This window comes from Salmo salar, chromosome 10, assembly GCF_965601325.2.
Source record: "Salmo salar chromosome 10, fSalSal1, whole genome shotgun sequence".
NCBI classification, from domain to species: domain Eukaryota; kingdom Metazoa; phylum Chordata; class Actinopteri; order Salmoniformes; family Salmonidae; genus Salmo; species Salmo salar.
In genome coordinates, this window is record NC_138300.1 from 37,342,583 (window position 1) to 37,367,928 (window position 25,346).

General features: G+C 41.3%; 2 protein-coding genes across 5 annotated transcripts in view; one reads left to right on the top strand and one right to left on the bottom strand.

The window, feature by feature from the left end:
• Positions 1–309: 309 nt before the first annotated feature.
• LOC106560326 (growth arrest and DNA damage-inducible protein GADD45 alpha) lies at positions 310–3,336 on the bottom strand. Its single transcript, XM_014123135.2, has 4 exons — positions 3,171–3,336; positions 2,770–2,871; positions 2,350–2,563; positions 310–1,213 (listed from the first exon to the last, which is right to left on the bottom strand). Exons 1-4 carry the CDS (start codon positions 3,311–3,313, stop codon positions 1,103–1,105), a joined length of 570 nt encoding a protein of 189 aa, XP_013978610.1. The 5' UTR covers positions 3,314–3,336; the 3' UTR covers positions 310–1,102.
• An 845-nt stretch (positions 3,337–4,181) lies between these two features.
• sec16b (SEC16 homolog B, endoplasmic reticulum export factor) overlaps positions 4,182–25,346 on the top strand; it is a 32,446-nt gene continuing 11,281 nt past the window's right edge. For 3 of the 4 annotated variants that reach the window (XR_014379028.1, XR_014379029.1, XM_045687722.2), the window contains exons 1-15: positions 4,611–4,819; positions 10,036–10,455; positions 11,407–11,498; positions 13,101–13,203; positions 13,294–13,393; positions 13,482–13,623; positions 13,877–14,028; positions 14,291–14,352; positions 14,592–14,730; positions 15,957–16,053; positions 16,258–16,403; positions 18,985–19,082; positions 19,784–19,865; positions 20,490–20,607; positions 24,771–24,882. Coding sequence is in view for 2 of the 4 variants with exons in the window: in XM_045687722.2 (XP_045543678.1) it covers positions 10,076–10,455; positions 11,407–11,498; positions 13,101–13,203; positions 13,294–13,393; positions 13,482–13,623; positions 13,877–14,028; positions 14,291–14,352; positions 14,592–14,730; positions 15,957–16,053; positions 16,258–16,403; positions 18,985–19,082; positions 19,784–19,865; positions 20,490–20,607; positions 24,771–24,882 (1,823 nt within the window). In the remaining 2 variants the exon portion in view is untranslated. Of the gene's footprint in view, positions 4,317–4,610; positions 4,820–10,035; positions 10,456–11,406; positions 11,499–13,100; positions 13,204–13,293; positions 13,394–13,481; positions 13,624–13,876; positions 14,029–14,290; positions 14,353–14,591; positions 14,731–15,956; positions 16,054–16,257; positions 16,404–18,984; positions 19,083–19,783; positions 19,866–20,489; positions 20,608–24,770; positions 24,883–25,346 lie in introns of those variants that run through there. The other variant, XM_045687721.2, reaches the window with a different exon arrangement.

Below are 25,346 nucleotides of genomic sequence, written 5' to 3' on the forward strand. Positions count from 1 at the left end.
AATTGTGCTGGATTATCTAGTGACCTCGGTGAAAAGCCTCTTTGACCAAGCTTGGTGCAAACATAATCCTTGTTCAATGCCTGTTTTCCACTGCCTTGACAGAGATGGAGAAACCAGTACGGAGAAAAAATGTATGAAATGTATGCATTCACTACTGTAAGTCGCTCTGGATAAGAGCATCTGCTAAATGACTAAAATGTAAATGTAGATGCATTATTAGTCCTGTGAGTGATGTTGCTTACAGGTTAATGAAAAACCTGCAGAATGATACCCATAACTCACTGCATTAATTCCAAACAAGCAAACAAATTAAATGTTTAGTTCAGTTCTGTTTATTTCTCTACAAAGGTAGCTGTTGATGAACATTGCAAGATAAATACAATTCATTAAATTAACGCAAACATATTAATTAAAACAAAACAACAAGTTAATGTTTAAGTCAATACATTGCTTTTTCCTGACAATATCTTCCCTTTTTTTATTTAAATAATTCTCAAAACAACAATTCAGAGATGATCAACATCATATAAATTACAGTTGAGATTTGTCCACTTTCCTTGAGGCATTATCCAACCTGTAGTCCAGACTACTCCAGTCCAGTTCAGTAACATCCTGTCCGGTTAAATCGAGTCCGGTCCAGTCCTTGGAGTCAGTTGTCTGATCCTTCAGTAGATTCCAATCCCCTGCTGCCTAGTGTTCTCTGCTCTGCTCACCACCGCCTGTGTCTAGTGTGTTCTGTTGTGTGTGCTCACATGATTCAGCTTCCTGTAATGGCTTTCTTCCCGGCAAGGAGGGCACAGTCATACCAATGACCAACCGTTGCCTTGTGATTACAGTCATCATTGTTACCATGGCAGTCTTGGTACCCAGAATGCTGAATCACTCTTCCTCAGCCGAAACCTCTGCATAAAATCCACACTGATCCAGCAAGTTTTGTTGGAGTTGGAGATTTTCTTGTTATTTTGTTGGGAGATTTCCTGGTCCTCTATCTCCCTCTGGCAGAATCAAGGTTGTTCATGAGAGGTCCAATAAAGGGGTTAATACACAGATCTCGTGCAGTGTGCGATGTTTCCATATAAAGTGCACAACATGGGTAGAGTCATCAGTCAGGTAGGTTGATGATGGGGACCCACTGGTCCAGGATTCGACTGTCTCTACAGAAAAGATTCACTTTGCTCAGTGCTGGGTCCTTCCACGTGGTCAACTGGGGGTTCTGTGAAGAGGAAGGGAAAACACAGTCAGGCTAATGCTGCTTTCTAAAAACATATGCATTCAAATACAGACCTAATAAATGTGTAAGAACAACCCTAATCAGTTAGGCCTAAGGGGTTCTCTGCAAGTGAGTATGGTTACCATAACTGCTTACACAGTTAATCAGCACACATCTACTGCTGTGCTTTCTAAATATATTCATCAAATATAGGGATAAAAAGTGATTTCTAACAACCATAATAAGATAAGGGTTCTCTGCAACTGGTGTGGTTACAGTGACAAGTAGAGCCAGTTTGCTACAGCAGGAAAAATATTTCTGCAGCAACAGGAAATGTAAAGTATTATGTGGATTATAATTAATTTACATTTTTGTAGGGGTTGATACAAGGGAAAATCAAGTCTGAAATTTCTAAGTAGAAATTACAAAACTTCAGAAGCCTTTTTAAACCTCAAATACATTACAAGTTTTACATTTCTTGAATTGCAGGAAGGTTCTGCAACAGGGGGATCAAATTAAGATCCTATACGATCTGTATGGCCTGCTAGTGTGCTTCATAGATCAGATCACTACTAAGGAAGTGTATGAGCAGGGCATAAAAATGTCACCATGCTGACTTCTGCATTCTAAGAATCGCTCTGCAAATATGCAATCATTCATCCTTTTTCTCAGCTTCATTTCCTGGAATGTGTGTTTGAAGAAATACTAGTGGCCCACAGGAAGAGCAGCTAGAGTACACATCGCTCTGCCAACTCAGCCACAAATGTATAGAGTACATCCCAAATGGCACCCTATTCCTATGCCATTTGGACGCAGTCCCAGTAACTGGAGTCAGATCACTTGCAGTACTGCAGTCAGCGTAAGCTACGTCAGACCACTACGCAACCCACATCACTACAGATCAGGTGGCTGCAGTCAGCTGGATTCAATTTAAAAGAGCAGAGCAATGAATGAAGACATAAAACTACTAGACCAGATGTTGTGGCCATTAAAATCAAATATTTGTTTGCATCTAGGCATTTGATTCTGTATTCAAAGCTCTTGACCTGCAAATCTTTAGCATCTGAGTAACTGATATAAAAGTCTAGCACTGTTTAGTGCAGGGATATGGGGAGTATGAATAATGTAATGACACGTACAGTAACTAGTACACAGTGCATGTCCATTGGCTCTCCTCCTGGCTTCACTCCTCCAAGGATCTCAGCGAGGCGCCTCATGTTGCTGACCCGCAGGATGTTGATGTCGTTCTCGCAGCAGAACGCCTGGATAAGGGTGAAGTGGATCTGGAGGGCCACGTCTTCTACCTGTTCCTCGTCCGTAGCCAGGAGGCACAACACCACATTATCCGGGTCACTGATGATTTAAATGACAACACAATTTGTTAAACAAGCAGAATATATTAATTTAGTTGCCAGAATGTTTATTACAGTTTCATTGCGTAAGGATATATTGAAACACAATGTACTTCACTCCTTGCATTTAGTTATTTCACAATGGATTTATTACTAGCTAATAACGTTATAATATTGCTGAATGTGCTTCATTTGCTATCTACTTACACATTGAGCGACTTGGCTGCCTCGTATACCCCGACAGTGATGCAACCCTGAGGTAACGCGGAGCAGAGGACCTCCTCCAGTGCTTTAGCCACCGAATCCATCCTGAGGTTGCACAACAACAAAGAAGCATATTGATGGTGGGTGATACATGGACCAAAAAACAAAGTATCGATAGTTAGTCAGTTTGCAACATTCTAGAAAGTATATAACTACCTACCTATCTAGCTAACTGCATAGCTAACTAGGTTAGCTTAGACATGCTCAGCCAAACGCTCGTCCATACCGGGACATTGACATCACATAGCTGCTATAATTGGCTTGCTTGCCAAATGAAGTAAATTTAGCTGAAAACTGAAGCTTTCATTTTCAACAAGTTGCAAAAAATTATCTCAGCTAACTACCTTTCTGTAGAGTTTTCTCCGCTGGTTTCCTCAAAAGTCATATTGCACATTAGAAAATATCCACGTTGAAGACAGGATATCCACAGATGATCTCTCCACGTCGGAGTTAATTTCGCGACCTTGTGTCCTGCTCTTTTCCTCATATTTCCCCACAGTTCACCGTGGAAGGTGGAGTTCGACGCAACATATTTGCATATCAAACCCCATTGGTCACATGCTAATTCCACGGTGTTTGACGTGAATGAGGAGCGCCCCCCAGGTATCAGTACACCTATGTAACTTCCTTGGTAAACTGCGACGACTGCTGGAAAAACTATGAAATTCATTAGTGGCTAACTATTTCATTGTATATTCGTGGTAAATGCACACTGATAGTGTGCAGAGTTTTGGACAATACGTTTTATTTACAGTTGTTATTATAGCCTACATATTTTATACCCGTTTGCTTTGAAGGCTAATTCAACATTCTAAACTTTCTGAAATGTCATCGCATCCCAACCCACTGGGCACAGACGTCAATTCAACGTTAATTCATTGAAATGACGTGGAAACAAAGTTGATTCAACCAATGAGTGGGGAGAAACTCAAGCAGAGCACATCAAATAGATGTTATCTCCATTTGCTGTGATTCCAACAATGATCTCATAGCGGATGTATACGAGACGCCTTGCCAAAGCTGTATAGAAGGCCTATGGTTTAGAAACTCCTTGCCTTCTCTTGAAATAGCTAATTAAAATTTGGTCAGCACACTCTTTTAAGATATTTGATATACACTTGATATAATAACAGCTATGCAAAAGTTCATAGTGATTTGTCCACAGAAGACACCAACCAGTAGACTACACATGGTCCTCCCTAGTCTCATTTCATAGCCACTCTGTGCTTTCAGATCTTCACTTATGTGGGAGACAGTCCTCTAACCTTTTCCCTTCCCAATATGGAGGTTTTAGGATACCAACCTCCAGCTAAATGGTATGCGCTGGTGGGTGTTTTTTTCCCCCCATTTCCACTGTCAACGGCCCGGGGTTCAACGCAACGTGGCATGTCCAGACATCCAAATAATAAAAAAAAATGTAAACATGGAAATGGATACAGTTATCTTTCACAGACACAAAATATCGCAAATGATAGATATAGAGACATGATGTAAGTAATTCAAAGTAGCCTAATCTCTTCTTAAAAGTAATCTCATGTTTATTACAACGGTTCTGCTGTCAAGGGTGTGTGCCAATATATGTTTACTAACGATTGTATGAACAACGTGCATCGGGATTTTGTCGGGGCCACAGATTAGACATTTGTTTAGAAATACATTTTGATAGATGGGTACAATATTTTATATATATTTTTTCTTTCAATGAAACGTTTATTATATATATATATATATGAAACTATTTTACATTTGCGCAAATGCAAGCTCTAATTGTAATGCGCAATTTGGCCCTTGTTATCCAATGAAAATACCTCTCTTACGCCATGCTTTTATTTACCTGCTCATTTGGACTGTTGGACTTTGTACCCCTGAGAACTTTATCTGTCAAGTTCGGGTCGGTTTATTTAATGTTGTGTTTCTTTTCCAGTGAAATTATGTGGCAGATGAACTTTGCCTGCGACTGGCTGGGTGGAAGCGCTTTGAAAAGATGTGAACAGTAAGTTTGAACTTTACAAATATATTTGGTATTTTTTTGTTAAGAAAATTATTAATAGAATGTTAAATGCGCTGTCAAGGAAAGACAAAGTACGTGTGCATGTATGTATTGGTAGGTAGCTATAGCCTTGTTGGTTTATGTTGCAGAAATCAAGATTGACAGTTCTCTCTCGAAAATAGGTTCTCAATCTCAATTTCAAGATATCTCTCGTTTAGACAAAGGACAAATGCCCTTCAAAGGCTTTTATTTTATTATCTGTAGGCTACACATGATATTGACCAAATGTGAACATGTATGGTCTAAATTAGCCTAACCATGTAGCACTAGTATTCTGCCAGAAGCACAAATGATGATGTCAAGTTTGTATGGTAATGAGCTAACCTTCAAAATAAAAGCCCGCATTTCAAAACATTGCAATGTGGATAACTCATTCAAAATATATGTAATTTTAATCAATGGCCACTTTTATTTTGCCAACAAGAAAAGGCAATGAGTAATTTATTAAAACAAATAACAAATATGGTTTTAAAAATATTTTTACCATTAATGAAAAAAGTACTATGTTGGCACTGGTATGTTGAAAATATTGGTCTGTAGAGATAACTTTTCTACCTGTCTCAGCTATAGTAAGGTGGAAAATACTCAGTAGGTCCTCTAATAACCAAATATGTGTAGTTTTGGAGGGGTACTGTGTCCTACATATCCAACAGCACTTTGTTCTCCACCCCTTCCATAGCCCCCAATGCAATACACTGTAATACTGTACATGGGATACATATTGGGTTGTCGAGAGATAACTTTTCTACCTGTCTCAGCTAAAGTGGGGTGGGAAATACTCAGTAGGGTCTCTAATAACCAAATATGTGTAGTTTTGGAGGGGGACTGTGTCATACATGTCCAGCAACACAGCTTTAAATGATCTGGTGCTATCCATGGTCCCGACGTCAATAAAGACAGCAACAAAAAACACACAAAAGCAACACTATTTTATCAAAATGAAAATCAATTTTATTTATATGTTAAATGTAATGAATATTAACCCAGCTATTAGGAAACAGTATAATCACACTTTCTAAACAGCAATGGAGAAAATGATAAATTATTAAGTTGTAGGCCAATATGTGCTGCTTATCTATGAAGGTTATTAGACCTATTAAATGGTTTTACAAATTATAACAGAGACAAGATTATTTACAAGCTATATTGTAATGATTATTGATTAAGGTCAGAAAAGGCACTTTTTGTAGAGTTTAAAATGCGTTACATGAGACAACAAGGCTACATGGCTAACAGTATACAGTATAATCAAGCTTTCAGAACAACAATGGAGAACATTATTTACAAGTTATATGCCTCTGTGTTTTGCATCTCTATCAATGTTAGCAGTATACAGTAAATGCCTATTAACCAAGTTTTCAAAACCAATATCAGAGACAAGATTATACGATAATACATACAACAGATATGTGATGATTATCTATCAAGGTCAGCAAAGGCATTTTCTGTAGAGTTTAAAATGTATTACGTTGTAATTTCTGATCAGTCATATAAAACATTCTCTCGCATGCCATTGTGACAACGCGTATTCACATTTCCCTCTAATAAGACTGTTTATGAGAATAAGCACACATAAACACCACAACTACTACCATCTGACTGTTTTCTAAAATAGGGACACCGATGAGAAAATGTCACATCTACCACAACACCATGCATTGCCAGATACTGTGATGCCAGATATTTCTGAAGTAGAAGTAGTGTATCCTTTAATTCTCGTTTTTTCTGGCTTAAGGAATCCATCATTTTAAGATGTAATGTAATGCAATTACCGCTACTAAATACACAGAGTACACAAAACATTAGGAACACCTGCTCTTTCCATGACATAGATTGACCAGGTGACTCTACTGTAGGTGAAAGCTATGATCCCTTATTGATGTCACCTGTTAATGAAGGAGAGGAGACAGGTTAAATAATGATTTTTAGGCCTTGAGACAATTGAGACATGGATTGTGTGTGTGCCATTCAGAGGGTGAATGGGCAAGACAAAAAATGTTAAATGTCTTTGAGCGCTCAACAGTTTCCCGTGTGTATCACGAATGGTCCACCACCCAAAAAACATCCAGCAAACTTGACACAACTGTGGGAAGTATTGGAGTCAACATGGGCCAGCATCCCTGTGGAACGCTTTCGTTCATGCCCCGACTAATTGATATTAGGAAGGTGTTGCATATCTATGACTATAACTGTCTAATGTGACTTTACGTTCACAGGCAATATCACATGCTCAAAATGCCACCAATTGTTCACCGTTCCAGGCACATTTGGCATAACCTCTTTGCTCTCACAAAATAGACTCTGTAATTCCTGACTCGCAAAAGACACAGGGGACATTAACGCATATTGTTCCTTCACGTGCGGCTTGAAAAGACCATTGTACCCCACAAGTATTCGGTCATTGAACCAGTTGTAGTCATTGCTTAACCTTTTACTGAAGTGGGTTAAATCAGGATCAGACAGTGTTTCTTGGTAGTCCTAAACAAATCTACTTTGAAACAAAAGTATACACCTCACACACATGGTTATGGGCTTATAAAAGAAGACACCTGTACCATGTCAGTTATAGAGTTGAAATGTACTACATTTTGAGTTTGCATTACATAATTGCACTTTATATACATCACAGAAGTCTGAAAAATATAAAAACCATTTGACATAGAAACACAGGATTAATAACTTAATAATCCCTTGTATTTTCTCACAAATGACAATTGCAACCAAAGTGGGTTTAAGAAAATGTTTGAAAGGCTATGCATAACTGGGTTGATATAAATCTATACCAACATTATTTTACTAAGATACTACATAAAAAAATATTTTATTTGTCAGTTCAAGCGATTGACCTGATGCATTTTTTGGCACAAGTCAAAACTGGCCTTGGGTTGATTTAAATGTGTTAAATGGACCATTACCATCACCATTAGGTTAATCTAGGTCGTTAACAGGTATGTCAGTCCATGATTGTTTACATTGTGTCTTTGACTTTGTTTACATTTTTGTCACACTGGAAGCTAACATAGTAAGATAACAAAGTGTCAAAGTGTTTTATCTTTACAACTGATATTCAACACAACAACAGTACATTCAGTTATTGTTTTGGGATTAATATAACATGCAGGACAAATGCATATGTCTATAACCCAGTCCCCCTCCAAAACTACACATCATTCGTAAGTAGAGACTCTACTGAATATTTCCCACCCCACTTTAGCTGAGACAGGTAGAAAACGTATCTCTCTATAAGCCAATATTTATCCCATGTAAAGTCTATTACAGTGTATTGCATTGTAACTGGTTGTGTTTATGCCACACAGAAAAGGTAAAACATTTTAAAAGTTAAACTACAAATATTTAGGCTATATTGAAGCGTTAGGTTCTTAGGTTCTAGGTCGAGGAATAGCCTCTCCGATTGGACAGGTGGCTGACACTGCACTAGAGTGCTAAAGAAAATCAATATTCCCTGTGTCACTGTGTCTTTGCATTGGGACTCTTATTTTGAGGAAATCATCTGCGATTGTTCTGCCAGCATAATATCCTGCTGCTAGGAGAACAGTAATCCATTTCCTGAATATCTGGGCCTGATTGGAAAATAGGCCTATGTGTCTGCACTATATAGGACAACATGGGAGAGTGATGATCGGTAACAGGCAGCGCATCAGTATCAGAAGTTAAAATACAGCTAGACTGTCCTCTACTGTTCCTTTCTAGACCTTAAAATCTGTCGAGATTACAATTTGGGTCGCTGGTGTGATAGACAAACACCCTACGCATCATGCCAATAGGGTTAACCCACTTGCTTGGAATTGTAACGTGGCTCATAGCAAGGTTTGCAACACTGCCCCCTCCTCCTTTTTACGCGAACAAAGTGCATGTTGAATAAAAAATGTCATGACAGGCCTGATGGAAACTTGCCAAATGTCGACAAAACAAAGTACACTAGAAAAGGTGGGATCTTTTTCTGTTGGTAAAAGGAATTGTGCGTGAAATGTGGGTGGAAACGCTTTTATGTTGAAATATTGATATAATAACCCTCATATCGAAGTAATCTTGGAGTCACGCGATGACATGTAGTGTGGTCCTCCCACTACGACTCCTCTGGGAAAGCATGCCGTTTATTAGGCTACAGATGAAATAAGTTATGATGAACTTCACAGGGTGGTGAAAGTGCAAGGCGATGAGCTTGATGCTCCTTTCCAATAAATATTGAGGGTCTTATTCTGGTGATGTTATGATCAATGCTTGTCTGCTATTTGACAAATAAAAATAATCTTGGTCTTTTGCCCATAATAATCTCATAATGTAGGCTATACGTGCACTCTAGCCAACAGCACCCAATCTGCGCCCTGCCCCCTGCACGCTGCGCCCCCTGCACGCTGTTGGCTGGCTAGAGCGCACATACCAATACCAGAGTGAGCACACTCACTGAATAACAAAAAATAATTGTGAGAAAACAATCAGTAGACTTGAAAATGCGATGGAAACCCATTTTACTTTTATTTTTTATTCGGTACATGGGAATTTAACCGCAAAAGTAATTTTTATGTGCACTCTGTCATCATGCACAGCCTTTTATCTACAACAAGTCAATTTGATGGAAACATCTCTGGTGGGAAAATGTGCAAATAGTTTTTATGCGGATTTTTGAATCTGTCACCAGTTGGATGAAAACCTAGCTACTGTTTGCAATTCACAAATTATTATTTTGATTCCTATGATTCAATTCAGAGACAATTTAACCGATCCCCAACTACTTCAATTGTGAAGCACATCATTCAATTTGTCAAAAAGAATCGTTTAAAAATAATCTTTTCATATGAATTAAATGAATCAAATTATTATAATATTTTTTTACTATTTGGAGAAATGTGAAGAGGGGCATCTGCTATATAGTTAATTTAGATATCAATAGGGGAGCTGTTTGAGCTGCATGTCTCATGTCCTGACTGATCTTTAATGCGCAATGACAAACCAAAAAGGCACTACCCTCCCCAAAGCAAAAAAAAAAGTTTGGCAACCTTCCCCTATTTTGGACCAGCCCTCCCACCCAAGTAAATTTTGATCTGTCCTTAATTGACTGTAATGCTCCAGAGATTTCCTCAGAGAGCTCTACCAATCCTTTTCATGTGAAAGTACTGATGATCCATTATTCTTCTCAGGTATTGAAGCATTCTCCTCTCAACATAAAGAGTGGTCATCATGGACCCCAAAAGTCACCACTGGACCAAGCCAGGCCCTGGTCGTCCCCCACAGAGACCCAGGGAGAGAGAGGACTACCATAGGCCTGCTCACCCTCACCAGGGGACTGGAACCGGGCACCACCCACCAGCACCAAATGTTGGGGACGCTATCGCTGGGCACTACCCACCACCACCGGACCCCAGGGAGAGGGAGAGGCAGTGGTCCCACCAGGACCCTCGCTACAGGGTCTACCTCACCAGCCCTCCCCCTTCCAGACCACCTCTAGATTTCTCTCTCAGCTCTTACAGCACTCCCCACTCCAGAACAGCTTATGACAGACCCCATTCCACGATGGGTTACATCAGACCAGAGCCACAACACTCCAGACCCCACTCAAGGTTTGTACACAGAAACTGACTGTTACTTATTATATTATTGTCAAATGTCAATGTCTCTATGTCTCAATTTGAAAACGTACAAATAAAGTATATAAAAAAGAAAAACTGACTGTAACTGTAACTATCCACTATTCATTGAGGAAAATGTTAAACTACTGGATCTCTCAGTATTAGTTGTTGTGGTTTGGTGGTGACACATGTGAAATGCCAGCTATTTATTATGTGGACCTTAACATGCTGACCAGACCAATCGCGCACGCGTCCGCCATCGTGCCCATGTTGATTTTGTCCACCCACACCAGACATGATCAGGACACGCAGGTTGAAATATAAAAACTAACTCTGAACCAACTATATTCATTTGGGGACAGGTTGAAAAGCATTAAACATATATGGCAATTTAGCTAGCTAGCTTACTGTTGCTAGCTAATTTGTCCAGGGATATAAACATTGGGTTGTTATTTTACCAGAAATGCACAAGGTCCTCTACTCCGACATAATCCACAGATAAAAGGGTAAACCGAGTTTGTTTCTAGTCATCTCTCCTCCTTCAAGCTTCTTCTTCTTTGAACTTTAGATGGCGGTTGGCAACCAACTTTAAGGTGCATTACCACTACCAACTGGACTGGAGTGTGGACCTCAGTTCATCTTTCAATTACCCACGTGGGTATATGCTCCTAAAAACCAATGAGGAGTTGGGAGAGGCGGGACTTGCAGCGCGTCAAGTGTCGCAAATAGAACCAAGTTCTATTTTAGCGCCTGGCTACGCAGATGCTCATTTACACACGCGAGCAGTGTGGGTTGCAATGATTGAATAATATGTATGTGTAAATGTATTTTGCAACTCGAGTGGTGTGGTCAGCATGTAAGATACAGTTTTTAATAAATGATTCATCTTTATATGATCAGAAATGGATCTATGATATCTTTATATTATCTTATTGTTTACAGGCAAGCATATGACTACCCACCCCAGATTTACTGGGACCATAGTCAGGACTATGGCTACTATGACCAGGGCTATTACGAAGGACATTACCCAGGTACTGACATATTGTTATCAGTGGATTACACTGATGGATTATATTACTCAAGTATTGCACTCCTGCTTGCCAAGCAACTGAAGCTATTATCAGAGTTATAAAAAGGGTGGCAGGTAGCCTAATGGTTAAGAACATTGGGACAGTAACCGAAAGGTTGCTGGTTTGAACCCCCGAGCTGACTAGGTGAAACATCTGTCAATGTCACCTTGAGCAAGGCACTTAACCCTAATTGCTCTTGTAAGTCACACTGGATAAGAGCGTCTGCTAAATGGCAACAACACGTCCGCTACGCTGATCCTCAACATGGGGGCCCCACAAGGGTGCTTGCTCAGCCCCCTCCTGTACTCCATGTTAACCCATGACTGCGTGGCCACGCACATCAGCAACTCAATCATCAAGTTTGCAGACGACACAACAGTAGTAGGCCTGATTACCAACAATGACGAGACAGTCTACAGGGAGAAGGGGAGGGCCCTGGCAGACTGGTGCCAGAAAAATACGTTAACTGAAACAAAGGAGCTCATCGTGGTCTTCAGGAGACAGCAGAGACAGCACAGAGCTGCAGTGGAGAGGGTGAAAAGATTCAAGTTCCTTGGTGTGCACATCACTGACAACCTGAAATGGTCCTTCCATACAGAGAGTGTAGTTAAGAAGGCGCAACAGTGCATCTTCAACCTCAGGAGGCTGAAGAAAATCAGCTTGGCCCCTAGGACACCCACAAACTTCTACAGATGCACCATTGAGAGTATCCTGTTGGGCTGTATCATTACCTGGTACGGCAATTGCACCGTCCGTAACCATAGGGCTCTCCAGAGGGTGGTGCGCTCAGCCCAACATATCACTGGGTGCACAGTGCCTGCCTTCCATGACACAGGAAGGCCATGAAGATCATCAAGGACCTCGGCCACCTGAGCCATGGCGTGTTCACCCCGCTACCATCTAGAAGTCGGAGAAAGTACAGGTGCATCAAAGCTGGGACTGAGAGACTGAAAAACAGCTTTTATCTCCAGGCTGTCAGGCTGTTAAATAGTCACCGCTAGCCAGCCTCTGCCCAGTACCCTGAACTGTACTTAGTCACTGTTACTAACCGGCTACCACCCGGTACTCTACCCTGCACCTTAGAGACTGCTGCCCTATGTATATAGACATTGAACACTGGTCACTTTAATAATGTTTACATACTGTTTTACCCACTTCATATGTATATACTGTATTCTAGTCATGGCTCATCGTATATAACTACTGCTGTACACACCTTTTCTATTCATATACTGTCCATAATGTCTATACACACTATCATATACATATATATTCATGTTCCGGACTCTGACATTGCTCATTCTGATATTTCTTAATTCCTTTCTTCGATTTTTGGGGATTTGTGTGTATTGTTTTGTATTGTTAGGTGAGCTAGAAACATAAACATTTCGCTGCACCTACGATAATGTGTGTACGCGACCAATAACATTTAATTCAATTTTATTTCAACATATGCAGCACAGTACAAAAGTAATTAATGTGTAAAGAAACAAAACTAAACAATAACTATGTGCAAGTAAAGCAACATGATTGATCCAATTCTCTGTAATTGATATGATCCAGATGCAGGTCAATGGCCTCCCCAGGAACAGTGGAGATCAGACCAGTATCAGGAGAGGAGATATGAGCAGGACCAGACTGGCAGTGGCTACCCAGAACAACAAAGGTTAGACAGAAAGATGTGAGATTCATGATATTCCTTTCATTGAAGGGCATGAATTCAACCCTATTTCTTCCTCTTCTAATTATTTTTCAGGTATGACCAGCGGAGAGCGAGCTCTCAGCATGACTTCAGAGGTTCTGATGAAGATCGTTCTAAAGCGAATGGGGATGCTGGTGGAGATTTGCCCACTTTGGTGAATATTTACTTAGGAAACTTAGTCGTATGATGTTCTCCATCCCTGCCCATTCTCCTATGTTGATTTGACTGATTTTGTTTTCCAGGCTTGCTGTTATGCCGAAGGTGCTCTGGCCATCTCCAAGGCCTCAGGCTTGTCCTCCAGTAGCTATGAGTTGAGCCAGTACATCAACGGTGCTGAACAGACTGAGCCTGCCCCACAAACCACCTGGAGCATAGCAGACACAGGTAATCATTGAGTTACATGTAATCTCTGCCCAGATACTACAGGTCTGTCTCTTAGAAACAGGGATCACATTCTAATGTCATGCTCTTCTCTGTAGGGTTGATTGTAATCCGCTAATAACAAAATACCACAATGAGGCTAACTTGCCATCCTCAAGTCTAATGAACACTCATTACACACTCATTACAACACAATGAATATCTCCCATGAAAGTGATAATATTATGAATGATAATAATGCATGTTCTCTCCTTAGAGTATGCAGCTATTCCCCAGGTGACTGCCCCTCTGAAATACACTTTGCCCCATGCTCTGGTCAGCTTTGGTCCAGCTGGACAGTTGATCCGGGTCAGTCCTGGTCTGGCCATGCAGGGAGACCCAGGGAAGGTGGAACTACACAGTCTCGAGGTATAGTTCTAGGTTAAAGGAGCAGGACAGAATCAGTACGGAGAATAGTAGGATATATCTACATGGCAGAATTGTTGTGGTGAACTAGCAGGTTATAGGAAGAGGCCGCAATCATTCTAGTGAATAGAGTAATCATCAAGGAATGGCTAAATTACTGGCCGATTAGTTTCGGTTTTGAGGAACTGTTGAGCTGTTTTTATCAGTATTGAGCTGGTGTGTGAGAAGTTTCTGTTAATGTGTTACTGAGAGGTTCTGTCTGCAGATCATTCTGGGGGAAACACAGGAGCAGCAGGACATGAGAGAATTTCCTGGGCCACTGGCTAGGTATTTTACACTCTTAAACACAATATCCAAACATCCATGCTACTCTGTATGTGATGATGTATTGTCTATGCATGCAAAGTAGGAGACACTGACGAAATAACTACATAAAACTGTTCTAGAGACAGTAAAAACAGGCACACAAAATGGATTGACAACAACGAAGGTTTACTGTCATAATGGTGGCTATTAGTATTATGTGTGTATTTCTTTCAACTGGCGTCTTTTCTCCTCCTTCAAAGGGAAGACCTGCACAAAGTAGATGCCATCTCTTTTGCCCACCAGAAGGCAGAAGCCTGCATGAAAAATGAAAAGCTACAAGACAAGGGCTCTGCCGCCCTCCTTTGGAATCTACTGGTACTGCTGTGCAGACAGAATGGAGTAGGTGTACTATAGACTGTATCTCCTCATATATCCTCATATATATACTACACCTACTCTTATAGTAGGTGTACTATATATCTTCTCACACTCTTCTAGTAGGAGTAGGTGTACTATATATCTCCTCACACTCTTATAGTAGGTGTACTATATATCTCCTCACACTCTTCTAGTAGGTGTACTATATATCTCCTCACACTCTTCTAGTAGGTGTACTATATATCTCCTCACCCTCTTATAGTAGGTGTACTATAGACTGTATCTTCTCACACTCTTCTAGTAGGTGTACTATATATCTCCTCACACTCTTATAGTAGGTGTACTATATATCTCCTCACACTCTTCTAGTAGGTGTACTATAGACTGTATCTCCTCACACTCTTCTAGTAGGTGTACTATGTATCTCCTCACACTCTTCTAGTAGGTGTACTATATATCTCCTCACACTCTTCTAGTAGGTGTACTATATATCTCCTCACACTCTTCTAGTAGGTGTACAATATATCTCCTCACACTCTTCTAGTAGGTGTACTATATATCTCCTCACACTCTTCTAGTAGGTGTACTATATAGCTCCTCACCCTCTTATAGTAGGTGTACTATAGACTGTATCTTCTCACACTCTTATAGTAGGTGTACTATATATCTCCTCACACTCTTATAGTAGGTGTACTATATATCTCCTCACACTCTTCTAGTAGGTGTACTATATATCTCCTCACACTCTTATAGTAGGTGTACTATAGACTGTATCTCCTCACACTCTTCTAGTAGGTGTACTATAGACTGTATCTCCTCACACTCTTCTAGTAGGTGTACTATATATCTCCTCACACTCTTCTAGTAGGTGTACTATATATCTCCTCACACTCTTCTAGTAGGTGTACTATATATCTCCTCACACTCTTCTAGTAGGTGTACTATATATCTCCTCACACTCTTATAGTAGGTGTACTATAGACTGTATCTCCTCACACTCTTATAGTAGGTGTACTATATATCTCCTCACACTCTTATAGTAAGTGTACTATATATCTCCTCACACTCTTATAGTAAGTGTACTATATATCTATCTCCTCACACTCTTCTAGTAGGTGAAACCCCTTTTGTCTTAGCACTCTTGAAATATCAGGAGTTGGCCAAGATGGTCCAAAACGAAACTAAACGCCCACCCACATACTCATTCTAACATTACTTTCCTTTTTTTTCTCCCTGGATTCATTCAGCGTATCGTTGGTTCAGACATAGCAGAGCTGCTGATGAGGAACTCTCAGGGCCATGGTGGTTTAGGGGGCAGTGAATCAGAGGCCCCTACACTCATAGGTAAAACCTTTTTTTAAGCGTCTGCTAAATGGCATATATAGGTAAAGGACTCTACACCACACGTACTGAGGAAGACATGCTGTTTTTGTCTGTTCGACGTGTTGCTATGAGTTAAAAAATAAATCAAACAAAGCTTGTAAATAATTGCAAATTATATCCAAGTGAGTCCTGGCCTTTTTTTCACTTTTTATACCATCCTCATAGACCTGAGTGAGGGCCCCAGTCCTGAGACAGACCCCTTGGATGGAGCAGATCTGTTGACAGGGACAGCCACTGGTGTCTGTACGGCTGAGTCCACAGAGAAGGACATGCAGGGATACACCAAGCTTCTCCTGGCTGGACGGAAGAAGGTCAGGGTGATCTTTTGAACAACATATAATAATATATTTTAAAATGATAAAGTAATCTCCTATTTATTCTGAAATTAATAGATAGTGTCTATGATTAACACCATGGAGACAGCATAGTGATAGCTGTCTGACTAATGTTACACCGGGGCTATCCTCTTACTCCTCCAACACTGACCCCTGACCCTGTGTTCTTCTACAACTCCTCCATATCTCTTCCATGTTCTTTCATACTTCCTTCATCCCTGCCTATGCCTCGCCTATAACCCCCCCACTCCTCCACCACACCTCATGTCTCCTCCAGATACTTCAGTTCTGGGACAATGTAAAGTCCATGGAGAATAAGAGCACCTCCTCCCAGCTGCCCACTGCACTGAGGCTAGGAAACACTGTCACCACTGATAAATCCACAATAATTGAGACCTTCAATAAGCATTTTTCTACGGCTGGCCATGCTTTCCACCTGGCTACCCCTACCTCGGTCAACAGCCCTGCACCCCCACAGCTACTTGCCCAAGCCTTCCCCATTTCTCCTTCACCCAAATCCAGATAGCTGATGTTCTGAAAGAGTTCCAAAATCTGGACCCCTACAAATCAGCCGGGCTAGACAATCTGGACCCTGTCTTTCTAAAATTATCCGCCGCAATTGTTGCAACCCCTATTACTAGCCTGTTCAACCTCTCTTTCGTATCGTCTGAGATTCCCAAAGATTGGAAAGCTTCTGTGGTCATTCCCCTCTTCAAAGGGGGAGACACTCTAGACCCAAACTGCTACAGACCTATATCTATCCTACCCTGCCTTTCTAAGGTCTTCAAAAGCCAAGTTAACAAACAGATCACCGACCATTTCGAATCCCACCGTACCTTCTCCGCTATGCAATCTGGTTCCGAGCTGGTTATGGGTGCACCTCAGCCACGCTCAAGGTCCTGAACGATATTATAACTGCCATCGATAAAAGACAATACTGTGTAGCCGTATTCATCGACCTGGCCAAGGCTTTCGACTCTGTCAATCACCACATTCTTATCGGCAGACTCAACAGCCTTGGTTTCTCAAATGACTGCCTCGCCTGGTTCACCAACTACTTCTCAGACAGAATTCAGTGTGTCAAATCGGAGGGCCTGTTGTCCGGACCTCTGGCAGTCTCTATGGGGGTGCCACAGGGTTCAATTTTTGGGCCGACTCTTTTCTCTGTATACATCAATGATGTCACTCTTGCTGCTGGTGATTCTTTGATCCACCTCTACGCAGACAACACCATTCTGTATACTTCTGGCCCTTCTTTGGACACTGTGTTAACTAACCTCCAGACGAGCTTCAATATACAACTCTCCTTCCATGGCCTCTTCCAACTGCTCTTAAATGCAAGTAAAACTAAATGCATGCTCTTCAACCGATCACTGCCCGCACCTGCCCGCCCGATTCTGACTTAGAATATGTGGACAACTACAAATATCTAGGTGTCTGGTTAGACTGTAAACTCTCCTTCCAGACTCACATTAACCATCTCCAATTCAAAATTAAATTTAGAATCGGCTTCCTATTTCGCAGCAAAGCATCCTTCATTCATGCTGCCAAACATACCCTCGTAAAACTGACTATCCTACCGATCCTTGACTTCGGCGATGTCATTTACAAAATAGCCTCCAACACTCTACTCAGCAAATTGGATGCAGTCTATCACAGTGCCATCCGTTTTGTCACCAAAGCCCCATATACTACCCACCACTGCGACCTGTATGCTCTCGTTGGCTGGCCCTCGCTTCATTTTCGTCGCCAAACCCACTGGCTCCAGGTCATCTATAAGTCTTTGCTAGGTAAAGCCCCATCTTATCTCAGCTCACTGGTCACCATAGCAGCACTCACCCGAAGCACACGCTCCAGCAGGAATATTTCACTTTCACCCCCAAAGCCAATTCCTCCTTTTGCCGCCTTTCCTTCCAGTTCTCTGCTGCCAATGACTGGAACGAATTGAAACTTTAAGCATCAGCTGTCAGAGCAGCTCACAGATCACTGCACCTGTACATAGCCCATCTGTAAATAACCCATCCAACTACCTCATCCCCATATTGTTATATATATTTTTTGCTCCTTTGCACCCCAGTATCTCTACTTACACACTCATCTTCTGCACATCTATCACTCCAGTGTTAATTGCTAAACTGTAATTATTTCGCCACTACGGCCTATTTATTGCCTTACCTCCCTAATCTTACCTAATTTGCACACACTGTATATAGATTTTTTTATATTGTGTTATTGACTGTACGTTTGTTTATTCCATGTGTAACTATGTGTTGTTGTTTGTGTCACACTGCTTTGCTTTATCTTGGCCAGGTCGCAGTTGTAAATGAGAACTTGTTCTCAATTGGCCTACCTGGTTAAATAAATGTGAAATAAAAATAAAATAAAAAGGCTCAGGCTTGAGTTTCACAGAGTTTTGCCTCCCCGTGCCTCCCACACTGTTCCTTCACCCCTCCCTAAGCCTCCTCATGCCTCTCCAAATCTCCCCTATGCCTTCCCCCACGGTTCCACCGCCCCTCACTCGCGTCTCCTCCACACCTCCTTTATGGTTCTTTCACAGGAGGCCCTCGAGTTGGCCATGAAGAGTGGACTGTGGGGCCACGCCCTGTTCCTGGCCAGCAAGATGGACAACAGGTCCTATACCACTGTGTTGAACAGGTAAGCGCATGGAGCAACATTATCTTTGAGACAATACAGTGCTTTTAGAGATAATTCACTATTGATCCAAGGTTAGTGGGTTGGGTGTATGGGGGACGGGGGAGGGGGGGTAAAGAATAGGGGGAGACTGCAGGGAGGAGGAGTGAAGCTTGGGGTGAGGGATAGGGACGGGGAGGACGGAGGAATGCCTGGTCTCTGGGCAGATCATTGGTCTGGACCTCACGCAGTTTGTTAGCAGTTCTGTGGGCAAAACCTACATCCTCACTTACATGATCTGATGATCGGTGTCGGGGTTGTCAACATACTCAGCACATAGCGCAGTATTACATATTCATATACCATTACATTTTCAGTATTTCGGTAGGCGTTTCTTTTTTGTAATATTTTACTTGACTTTTGTTTTACAATAAACAAAAAAAACATGAGCTGTTCTGTTTCTATTACCCTGAACAGGGGTGGATTTTTCCATGTACAGTGTAGCCTTACATGTTCATAACAATTACATATTAATATCACATTACATATTCAGTATTCTGAATTTCCATTTCATGGGTGGTTCTAGTTGCAGCACTCAGTGACTGGAACTATGCATGGGCGGGATTCTTTCCATGTACAATGACCTTACATATTCATATCTATTACATATAAATATTTAATATTATATATTTAATATTTCCATGGCGTGGTCATCTCTATGGCAGGTTTACAGGCCAGCTAGCTCCCAACGACCCCCTACAGACCCTGTTTCAGATGCTCTCTGGAAGGATCCCTGCTGTTTCCACGGTAAAACAATGCTTAATAAATACATAAACATACCACAGAACAATAGTTGTCTATTCTAATGTGCCCTTCCTTCCTTGTGTAATTGGGGCTGGTCTTGGCACATTTACTGTAGTTGACCAGTTTTTATGTTTCAGTGGCTGTTGTGTTTATTGTACTGTAGTTGACCAGTTCATGTTTTCAGTGGCTGTTGTGTTTATTGTACTGTAGTTGACCAGTTCATGTTTTCAGTGGCTGTTGTGTTTATTGTACTGTAGTTGACCAGTTCATGTTTTCAGTGGCTGTTGTGTTTATTGTACTGTAGTTGACCAGTTCATGTTTTCAGTGGTTGTTGTGTTTATTGTACTGTAGTTGACCAGTTCATGGTTTCAGTGGCTTTTGTGTTTATTGTACTGTAGTTGACCAGTTAATGTTTTCAGTGGCTGTTGTGTTTATTGTACTGTAGTTGGTAATTATGCTAACAACGTACAGTACATTTACAGTATTTTGCACCAAATTGTAATATAACAATCTGGTAATAGACTGACGTGTGTGTGTGTGTGTGTGTGTGTGTGTGTGTGTGTGTGTGTGTGTGTGTGTGTGTGTGTGTGTGTGTGTGTGTGTGTGTGTGTGTGTGTGTGTCCTCAGTGTTGTGGAAGTGACAAATGGAGAGACTGGGAGCCTCATCTGGCCGTCATGCTGTCCAATGAGACGGGAGATCCAATCGGGCACCAGAAGAGCATCATTACCATGGGAGACACGCTAGGTATACATACATACATACATACATACATACATACATACATACATACATACATACATACATACATACATACATACATACATACATACAGTTGAAGTCAGAAGTTTACATACACTTAGGTTGGAGTCATTAAAACTTGTTTTTCAACCACTCCACAAATTTCTTGTTAACAAACTATAGTTTTGGCGAGTCGGTTAGGACATATACTTTGTGCATGACACAAGTAATTTTTCCAACAATTGTTTACGGACAGATTATTTCACTTATAATTCACTGTATCACAATTCCAGTGGGTCAGAAGTTTACATACACTAAGTTGACTGTGCCTTTAAACAGCTTGGAAAATTCTTTAGAGGCTTCTGATAGGCTAACTGACATCATTTGAGTCAATTGGAGGTGTACCTGTGGATGTATTTCAAGGCCCACCTTCAAACTCAGTGCCTCTTTGCTTGACATCATGGGAAACTCAAAAGAAATAAGCTAAGACCTCATAAAAAAAATTGTAGACCTCCACAAGTCTGGTTCATTCTTGAGAGCAATTTCCAAATGCCTGAAAGTACCACGTTCATCTGTACAAACAACAGTACGCAAGTATAAACACCATGGGACCATGCAGCCGTCATACCGCTCAGGAAGGAGACGTGTTCTGTCTACCGTAAATTCCGGACTATAAGCCGCAACTTTTTTCCCAGGCTTTGAACCTCGTGGCTTAAACAAGGCTAATATATGGATTTTTCCCGCTTTCAATGATTTTTTATTTTTTTTAAACACATTCTGTGACGTGCTCAGTTTTTTGCGGGATGAAGCTTTCATTAGACCAATGAAATTGCCGTTAAGGTCAAACAACTTTTTTGTTTACTGTTTAGATTAAATCGAGCGCTCTCAAACTTCCCATCATTCTGATTACGGTAGTCATTTTGTCACCCTCATCATGGCAAAGACACGGAGAAATGCATATGATGCAGCTTTCAAGGTGAAGGCGATTGATCTGGCTGTTGGAAAAGGAAATAGAGCTGCTGCACGGGAGCTTGGTCTTAATGAGTCGATGATAAGACGTTGGAAACAGCAGCGTGAGGAATTGACTCAATGCAAAAAGACAACTAAAGCTTACTGCAAATTTTTTTTTTTTTACAAGCCGTGTTTCGTTAAAGCCTATTTATTTTTGTTACAAGCCGTGTTTCGTTGAAGCCTATTTATTTTTGTTACAAGCCGTGTTTCGTTAAAGCCTGTGTAAAGTTCATTTGTTTCAATGTACCGGTAGGCACCTGTGGCTTATAGACATGTGCGGCTTATTTATGTTCAAAATATATATATATTTTTTAATTCAGTGGGTGCGGCTTATATTCAGGTGCGCTTAATAGTCCGGAAATTACGGTACTTGAGATGAACGTACTTTGGTGCAAAAAGTGCAAATCAATCCCAGAACAGCAGCAAAGGACCTTGTGAAGATGCTGGAGAAAACAGGTACAAAAGTTTCTATATCCACAGTAAAACGAGTCCTATATCAACATAACAAAGGCCACTCAGCAAGGAAGAAGCCACTGCTCCAAAACCGCCATAAAAAAGCCAGACTACGGTTTGCAACAGCACATGGGCACCAAGATCGCACTTTTTGGAGAAATGTCCTCTGGTCTGATGAAACAAAAATATAACTTTTTGACCATAATGACCATCGTTATGTTTGGAGGAAAAAGGGGGAGGCTTGCAAGCCGAAGAACACCATCCTTACCGTGAAGCACGGGGGTGGCAGCATCATGTTGTGGGAGTGCTTTGCTGCAGGAGGGACTGGTGCACAAAATAGATGGCATCATGAGGTAGGAAAATTATGTGGATATATTAAAGCAACATCTCAACATATCAGTCAGGAAGTTAAAGCTTGGTCGCAAATGGGTCTACCAAATGGAAAATGACCTCAAGCATACTTCCAAAGTTGTGGCAAAATGGCTTAAGGACAACAAAGTCAAGGTATTGGAGTGGCCATCACAAAGCCCTGACCTCAATCCTATATAAAATGTGTGGGTAGAACTGAAAAAGCGTGTGCGAGCAAGGAGGCCTACAAACCCGACTCAGTTACACCCCGAAACGTTTGACCCAAGTCAAACAATTTAAAGGAAATGCTACCAAATACTAATTGAGTGTATGTAAACTTCTGACCCAATGTGATGAAAGAAATAAAAGCTGAAATAAATCATTCTCTCTACTAATATTCTGACATTTCACATTCTTAAAATAAAGTGGTGATCCTAACTGACCTAAGACAGGGAATTTTTACTAGGATTAAACGTCAGGAATTGTGAAAAACTGAGTTTAAATGTATTTGGCTAAGGTATATGTAAACTTCCAACTTCAACTATACATACATACATACATACATACATACATACATACATACATACAGTGGGGGAAAAAAGTATTTGATCCCCTGCTGATTTTGTACGTTTGCCCACTGACAAAGAAAGGATCAGTCTATAATTTTAATGGTAGGTTTATTTGAACAGTGAGAGACAGAATAACAACAAAAATATCCAGAAAAACGCATGTCAGAAATGTTATAAATTGATTTGCATTTTAATGAGGGAAATAAGTATTTGATCCCCTCTCAATCAGAAAGATTTCTGGCTCCCAGGTGTCTTTTATACAGGTAACGAGCTGAGATTAGGAGCACACTCTTAAAGGGAGTACTCCTAACCGCAGCTTGTTACCTGTAAAAAAGACACCTGTCCACAGAAGCAATCAATCAATCAGATTCCAAACTCTCCATCATGGCCAAGACCAAAGAGCTCTCCAAGGATGTCAGGGACAAGATTGTAGACCTACACAAGGCTGGAATGGGCTACAAGACCATCGCCAAGCAGCTTGGTGAGAAGGTGACAACATTTGGTGCGATTATTCGCAAATGGAAGAAACACAAAAGAACTGTCAATCTCCCTCGGCCTGGGGCTCCATGCAAGATCTCACCTCGTGGAGTTGCAATGATCATGAGAACGGTGAGGAATCAGCCCAGAACCACACGGGAGGATCTTGTCAATGATCTCAAGGCAGCTGGGACCATAGTCACCAAGAAAACAATTGGTAACACACTACGCCGTGAAGGACTGAAATCCTGCAGCGCCCGCAAGGTCCCCCTGCTCAAGAATACATATACATGCCCATCTGAAGTTTGCCAATGAACATCTGAATGACTCGGAGGACAACTGGTGAAAGTGTTGTGGTCAGATGAGACCAAAATGGAGCTCTTTGACATCAACTCAACTCGCCGTGTTTGGAGGAGGAGGAATGCTGCCTATGACCCCAAGAACACCATCTCCACCGTCAAACATGGAGGTGGAAACATTATGCTTTGGGGGTGTTTTTCTGCTAAGGGGACAGGACAACTTCACCGCATTAAAGGGCTGATGGACGGGGCCATGTGCCGTCAAATCTTGGGTGAGAACCTCCTTCCCTCAGCCAGGGCATTGAAAATGGGTCGCGGATGAGTATTCCAGCATGACAATGACTCAAAACACACGGCCAAGGCAACAAAGGAGTGGCTCAAGAAGAAGCACATTATGGTCCTGGAGTGGCCTAGCCAGTCTCCAGACCTTAATCCCATAGAAAATCTGTGGAAGGAGCTGAAGGTTCGAGTTCCCAAACGTCAGCCTCGAAACCTTAATGACTTGGAGAAGATCTGCAAGGAGGAGTGGGACAAAATCCCTCCTGAGATGTGTGCAAACCTGGTGGCCAACTACAAGAAACGTCTGACCTCAGTGATTGCCAACAAGGGTTTTGCCACCAAGTACTAAGTCATGTTTTGCAGAGGGGTCAAATACTTATTTCCCTCATTAGAATGCAAATAATTTTATAACATTTTTGACATGCGTTTTTCTGGATTTTTTTGTTGTTATTCTGTCTCTCACTGTTCAAATAAACCTACTATTAAAATTATAGACTGATCATTTCTTTGTAAGTGGGCAAACATACAAAATCAGCAGGGGATCAAATACTTTCCCCCCCCACTGTACATACATACACACAGACACATTTCTACTTGAATATAGTGGCCGTGTTTCTATTCTCATCAGAAAGGTTTTGTCTTAGTCCCAAATTGTGCCATTTTGCCTATATAGTGCACTATATAGGAAATATGGTGCCATTTGTTACATAACCTTAGTGTTGTCTCTCCCCAGCCTCCAGAGGGCTGTTACATGCTGCTCATATCTGCTATCTGACAGCTTATGTTCCTTTTGGCGTCTACACAGCCAAGAATGAGAGACTGGTGCTTCTGGGCAACTGCAACAGGTGAGCTCAGCTGTAATATGACCCAGATTCTATTAACGCTCCTTTCACATGTCATCTTTCTGGGTGGTGATCCCCTCTTTCACTCTTATGTCTTCCTAACGAGTGGGAATGTCCTCTGGGACTCACTGTTGAACAGCACAGCAATGGTCATTTGAGACGCAACCAATCTGAATAGAAAGGAGCTCCTTGTGTTGGAAGAAGAGGACACTTGTTACGAACCGGCTCTGAGTTCGCAACAAAAGGGAGACAACGTGGAGACAAGGAGTATCAAAATATATATTTATTAAATAAAGTAATGAACAATGGTGTGTGTAAGTGAGTGCTTGCATGCATAAATGTAATAATGCAGGGTGTTGAAGGGAGCCAAAGCAAACAACCAAAAAGCCACAACTAGCACAACCAAAAACAACAAGGTGTCTGCATGGAGAGAGTCTCCCCAATAACTGTGGAAGAGGTGCCTTTAT